The sequence below is a fragment of the Salvia splendens genome, chromosome 2 (assembly GCF_004379255.2).
Source record: "Salvia splendens isolate huo1 chromosome 2, SspV2, whole genome shotgun sequence".
In the NCBI taxonomy this organism is placed as follows: Eukaryota; Viridiplantae; Streptophyta; class Magnoliopsida; order Lamiales; family Lamiaceae; genus Salvia; species Salvia splendens.
In genome coordinates this window covers 37,924,342-37,931,391 of record NC_056033.1, presented here as the reverse complement: position 1 = coordinate 37,931,391, position 7,050 = coordinate 37,924,342, and the positions used below count along the sequence as shown (strand labels likewise).

At 40.5% G+C, this 7,050-nt stretch overlaps 1 protein-coding gene across 1 annotated transcript; it reads left to right on the top strand.

The window, feature by feature from the left end:
- Positions 1-4,695: 4,695 nt before the first annotated feature.
- LOC121779546 (11S globulin seed storage protein 2-like) lies at positions 4,696-6,470 on the top strand. The gene is made up of 4 exons (XM_042176893.1): positions 4,696-5,146; positions 5,286-5,539; positions 5,612-6,022; positions 6,096-6,470. The coding sequence occupies exons 1-4, from the start codon at positions 4,723-4,725 to the stop codon at positions 6,468-6,470; spliced, it is 1,464 nt and encodes a 487-aa protein (XP_042032827.1). The 5' UTR covers positions 4,696-4,722.
- Positions 6,471-7,050: the final 580 nt, after the last annotated feature.

Here is a 7,050-nt window from a genome sequence, read left to right as displayed (position 1 = left end):
TTTTCCTCTCTATGATTTCTCCCCCACAAAAACCGTCCAATCAACTCTCTCTCTCTCTTCTCCTTTAATCAATTTTCTGCCCAAAAACCGTCACATCCAATCTCTCTCTTATCTCCTCTCTTTTTTTCCTCTCTTTTCATTCGTAACATCCCCTGACTCATTTTTCTCCTTTTTCTACAGCCTTTTCTCTTTCTTTCTTTTCATCATGAACTGCCTCCTTTTCCAAACTGCTACCCGGCCGGGTAGAATTTTACAATTACAAAATCACCCGGCCGGGTGGCCAATTTCTTATACTTGCTGGAATTTTCGCACAACTTTTTCACCATCGAGTTTCATTCCTTATTTCACCATTCATTCATCTTCCTACACCACAAAACATACTTTTGCAAGCATCAAACTATATAAATCATGTAAAGTTAGGGGAATAAAAATGTACAATTTGATTCACATCACCTACTTTATTTCTTTTATCATTTGTTCACCGTTAGAAAATTTTAGAAACCTGCATATTAATTAAATTGGGAAAAATTAATTAATAGCTCTTCTTTATTAAACTTAATTAGTTCTGTGACTTGAGAACGTCGTCTCCCTCTTTCTTTCCATTTCCTTAGCGGCCGCCCAAGACGTCGCGGGGCGATGCCGGTCGGCCACTTACGCCCATAATTCGTTCGTTGGCTCCTCGTATTTCCTTCCACGATATCGAAATAAAACCCTAAAATTTATTTAGGCGCATATCTGAATTATCGCAACTATTTCCATTTGTTAAGAAAAATTATATATTCCGGACTTGGGATAAATTATTCATACTTCAAAATTATTTCGGGATTTAATTAAATAATTCCCCACGATTTAAATTATCAGCCCAAGAATCAAATTAATATTTTTCTTAGCCCACCTTATTTCCCAAATTCTATTTGATAAGGCCCAACTTAAATAAAAAGTCCAAAACCTATTCTCCCATCCTAAACACACGTACACACTCCATACTCAACTCCATACACCATATTGCCAACCCACTGAAACAATTATGTTGGGTCACTTTTAAACAAAAGCCCAAAATTTGTAAGTAAATTAAATGGACCAGGTCATTAAACAAATGAACAAAAAAATATACTCCCAGCCGTGACCTTCTTCTTCTTCTTCACCAATTGAACCAGCAATGTCTCTCTCTCTCTCTCTCTCTCTCTCTCTCTCTCGCAGCTTTCTTCCTCACGTCTCATCTCTGTTTCTCGATTTCTCTCACAAATTGGACCCAAAAAGGTAGCTCTCGTCGACCTCTGCTGCTGTTCGCGCGTCGCCATTCAGCTGTGGTCCGAAACGAGTAGCCAATGACCGGAGATGCGTCGTTGTCCGGTTCTCCACCGCCGGGTACGCCCCTGTCGTCGCCGTCATCTCCAGATCTCCCTCTCGTTCAGGTCAGCTGCCGCCGCGGAGGCCGCTGTCACCTCGCGCAGCTCCAGCCCCCGTCGCCTCCCCCTTCGTGCGCGTCGCTACCGTCCGTCCAACCCAGCCATCGTTCATCATCAAACCAACCCCGAAACGTCCCGAAATCAACCCGAACAGCCCCGATTGAACCCGAAAGGTAAGTCTTTTACCAATTTTTATGTTAATTCGTATCTTCGATTTTGCCGTGAGAAAGTTCAATTGTGTTAAATGCTTGACTTATGCTATTAGTTCGGCTGATGCTAGATTATGCATATGCTTACATATATTGAAAGAAAAGAAAGGACTTGGTGTTTACCTTTTGATAGGGAAGTAAAGTGTTGTTGGATTGTAGAAATCTCCCTCTTCAGACTCCTCTATGTTTTGTGGGATTGGTGTGTGCAGAGAACTTAGATGGTGATGGGGTGAGTGAAAGAAGGTGATATGCCTAAATGATTAGGCATACTTAAGGATTAAGGATGGCAAGTGGCGTGGGCAGCAAGTTGAGCAGCAAGTTGCTAACATTCTTATCCCATCTTTCTTCTTCTTTTTATTTTATTTTATTTAATTATTTAAGTATTATATTTATTTACTTATTTGTTTAATTTGGTGTAGGAAAAACCCAGTTTAAGCTCGTGGCTTTGGTGTAGGAAAACAAATAACATCCATAGTCTTCCCTGATGATGTACCAGACTTTCTTGGAGTACGAGCACGACCGTTGAATGGGCTGTGTGAACTTTTCTCTAATTGTAATAGATAAGGATTTGATAAAGTTGTATAATAGTAATTTAGCGGACTTCGGAGATATGCCGGACATTATAAATTTTTATTTGGTGTTACCCCTTTTTTTTTACTTGAAATATTCATTCGAGAACGAAGCAACGATTATTTATAATTCCAAGATCAATTATCATACATGAAAATGGCAGATTTCGAATACTACAACGATCACTTATTATTTATCTTTAGGCTAATAATAATAATAAGGTACGAAAGTTCGGGTTGTTACAAACTATGATATAGTGATGGCTCGAACTCTAAACTATTGAATGGAAGAGAAATGCATCTTATCCCTACATAAATTTTATAACCTTGATGCGAAATTTCATAACATATAAAAGGTGGTGGATCGAAGTTAAAAAATTCTAAAATGGGTTAGTGTATGAGCTATTCTTTGCCTTGTTTGAATGGAAGAGCAAACTAGCATATACATTAACTTTTCAGTTTTATAAAAATGTGTTATTTCCAGTTCTATAAAAATGACTCACTCAAACCCTAAACTATTGAATGAGAGAGAAGTGAGTCTTATCAACTTAGCTGCGCTTTATCATTCCTTTTGTTACCACTGTATAAGTTTTACAACACACCAATTATGGATTCCCATAACCTATAAAAAATACTTAGGGGTTGATCACAGGTTAAATAATTGAAAATTAGGTTAAGGTATGGGTTATTCTTTCCCTTGCTTGGATGGAAGATTAAACTAGCAAATACATCAACAAATCAGTGTTGGCTTTCCAATTTTATAAAGACAGCACAAAAATAAGCAATAAATGAGTTTCTCCAAAATCTCACATCGACGCCGCCAGTGATGTCGAGGTCTCGTAGAAAAGCTGACGCAATGTCACCGCGCCCATCCTCCACTCTTGGAGAGTGCATGAAATGTATGACCTATAAATTGCGAAATTGGGAGATTTTTAGATGGTGTTTGGAACTATGGGAGTATTTGAGAGAGACGGTATGGAAATGAAATCGATAGGCAAAATAGTATAATAAGTATAACATGTATATGAATATGTTTTAATTAGGTATTTTATTTGTGTTTAGTAACTTATTTAAAATTTATCTTATCATAAATTCATGTTTGGTGCAAAATGTAATAATTAGGTTATATATTGTCTTGGCAAATATATCCTCATTTCAAGTAATTATTTACCACAATACCCTTATAAAACCTAATTTCATGCGACTTTAATTAGATTCCTCCTGCCACTATAATTTCATTCATTCATTCATCTCTGCTCTCTTAGAGCATCTCCAATGGCGGACGTCCGGTCGGACATCCGGTCGGATGTCGCGACGGGCGACCGGGACGTCCGCCATTGTGGCGTTTAGGGTCGGATACGGACGTCCCGTGAGGACGTCGGGTGTCCTCGGACGTCGGCGCGACGGGCGGGCGGACGTCCGCCATTGTGGCGTCCAGTCGGATGTCCGGTCGGACGTCCCGTTTTTAAATTTTTTTTTAAACTCTATTTATACGGCTCGTTGAATTTTATTTCATTCGCACCACTTGTGTTAACAAGTTTCTCTCTCTACATCTCTAATGTATGAAGTTTTTTTTATTAGTATGTAATTTTTTTTTTCGAATCATGTATGTTTTTTCCGATGAAGTTGTTAATTTTTCCCGTTCGTATTCTCGGTCAAATTTTATTTCCGTAAATCTAAATTGTTTTATTTGTAAATGTATGATTTTTTTATTGCGGGATGTCCTAGTGGGAAGGGCGATGGGAATGGCGGATTGTGCAGGGGATGTCCTAGTGACGTGTCAGTGGGATGGGAAGTCCTAGTGAAGTGGCAAGAGGTGTTTTTGGGATGTCTTAGTGAATGTCCTAGTGGGATGTCCGCCCACTGGAGATGCTCTTAGATGATGTAATAAGTACTTTCATCTTCACCCGTTTTGTTTTTATGAATTTAATAGGTTATCGACCTTTACCTTATCTCTTGCTTTTACTCTCAGATTTGTCTTATATTCACTCATTTACCCTTCCCGATGGAAGGGTGATTGTCTTCTATAGGTTAAGGTATGGGTTATTCTTTCCCTTGTTTGGATGGAAGATTAAACCGCTATACACATTTCCTCAATTTTATTTTTATAGTTAACTTATTAGTATAGCGGTCTGTGTATATGAATAGTACATCATTTTATTTTACTAAAAATATTCTAGTACAGGACAGAAATGAATGCAAACATCTAACAAAATTTTTATTCTACAAAAGTATTGATTCGAATTATGTGACAAAGTAAGAGAATAATGAATTATACTAATGAAATTATTTATGTCATCAGATTAACAAGCTGCTTATTAAATTAATCACCTGGAGTAAAATAAAAGTAATAAATTCCTGAATCCTCAGTCAATAAATGAATGTATAAATCAGAAATATGTAAAGTGAATGTTGACAGTAAGATCAAACTCAAAGCATGTATATATATACATGGTTAAGTTAAGTTGAATTGAATGTTAGGAAATACATAGGTGAAAAAGCAAGGAATCTCAGACGCATCCATGGCCAAGTGTTATGCAACATGCAAATGTGTTAGAAATTGAAGCATGCAATTCACCACGTACACACAAAAATCCCATTATAAAATCCAACCATTCCACTCTCACATTCCTCACTACCATCTCTCAACTAACAATGGCGTCCACGAGGTTCCTTCTCGCGCTCTCTCTCTGCCTCCTAGTCTCCGCTGCTGTCGGAGAGAAGATGAGCCAGCAGCGCATTCGGCTGAGCCGCCCCCAGCAATGCCGCATCCTGCGCATCTCGGCCATGCAGCCTCGCAACCAGATCCAGTCCGAGGGCGGCATCACCGAGCTGTGGGACGAGAAGGAGGCTCAGTTCCAATGCGCCGGCGTCGCGGCCATGAGGAACACTCTCCGCCCCAACGCCCTCTCCTTGCCCAACTACCACCCTAACCCCCGCCTCGTTTACATCGAAAAGGGTACAAAACTAGCTACGCTTTATCACACTTTTCAAAATCTGAAAAATAAGGTGGTGACGTGGCAGCCAATTTAAAACACATATCATGAAATATGACAATGCAGTCTAATTAAGAAACAATGTTTTGTTGATATGTGCAGGTGAGGGATTCATCAGCGTTATCTTCCCTGGCTGTGCCGAGACATACCAAGCCCGCGGCAGCGAACAGCCATCATCGGAGCAAGGGGAAAAGAGAGACTTGCACCAGAAGGTGCACCGCATCCGCCGCGGTGACGTCATCGCCCTCCCGCCTGGCGCAGTCCACTGGTGCCACAACGACGGCAGCGAGGACTTGATCGCCATCTCTGTCAACGATCTCAACCACCAAAGCAACCAGCTCGACCATAAATTCAGAGTAATTAATCAATTAATTAAACGGAAACATTAATTGATGTCGTTTTCTAACATTCACGAAAACAAATGGCAGTCGTTCTACTTGGCTGGTTCAGAACCACAAGCAGGCAAGAGCGAGAAGACGTTCCACAACATATTCCAAGCGTTCGACGCGGAGCTGATGGCAGAGGCCTTCAACGTCTCCCCCGACTTGATCAGGCGGATGCAGACGACGGAGGAAGAGAGAGGGCTGAGCGTGATGGCCCGCGAGAGCATGAGATACATCCGCCCTGACGAAGACATCAAAGAATCTTCTAAGCCTTATCACCACAACAACGGATTCGAGGAAACTTTCTGTACAATGAAGATCCGCACCAACATCGAAAACCAAAGAGACGCCGACATCTACTCTAGGGAGGCCGGAAAACTCAACGTCGTGGACATGCACAAGCTCCCCATCCTCAGCTACATGGACATGAGCGCTGAGAAAGGCACTCTCTTCCCGGTAAAGCAACAAACCTTTGTCTGTCCCGTCTTGTCTAATTAAAGTTGTCTCAAATTAATCATATAAACTGCAGAACTCGATGTTGAGCCCACACTGGGCGATGGATGGCCACACGATTGTGTACGTGACCAAGGGCGAGGCCAAGGTTGAGGTGGTGGACCACAGCGGCCAGACCATGATGAACGACCGGGTGAGCCAGGGAGACATGTTGGTGGTGCCTCAGTTCTATACATCGACTGCACGGGCAGGGAACGAAGGATTCGAGTGGGTGGCCTTCAAGACCAGCGGATACCCAATGCGCAACGACATGGCCGGCTACACCTCAGCCCTCAGGGCAATGCCGCTGCAAGTTCTCACCAACGCCTACCAAATGTCGCCCGCTGAGGCTCAATCCATCAAGATCAACCGTGGCGCACAAACCTTCTTGCTCTCTCCCGCCAGCCGCTAATACTGCTCCTACATTTGTTTTCTAGACCAACAAGAAAAACCCTAGTTTTTAAGGGCTCAATGTAATAATCTAAGCTTCCACGGTTGAGTCTACTCCTAATAATAAGATCGGCTTTGACTTCATTTCTTCTCTCTCTTGTTATATCTTTCAATCGATCGGTTCCAATTTATTTACACTGCTTGAATTAGATTGATTTTGGCTATGAAATAAAATTATATGAACTAATAACAATGTTACTAATGAATGAAGCCTCTACTCTAAATGATGAATTCTTTTTAGTTTAAATTATAATATACCTATACGCCCACATGTTATTGTTACTTAATCCACCAATAAAATGAAAGCTTCATAGTATTGTACTACTTTTGGAGGATAACTTAATATTGTTCTCTCTGTACCATAAATTCAATAAGTATCTTAACTTGTTGCTATCAATATGACTAGTGTAGTATTATTAGGAGTGATGGAGGCTTGGAGAAAAAAATTAGGCTAAAATATGATTGTTGGTAATTCTCAAATTAGGATATCATTAGACTTTTATACGCAACAAATTTTACAAATAAAATATAAATAATATTTT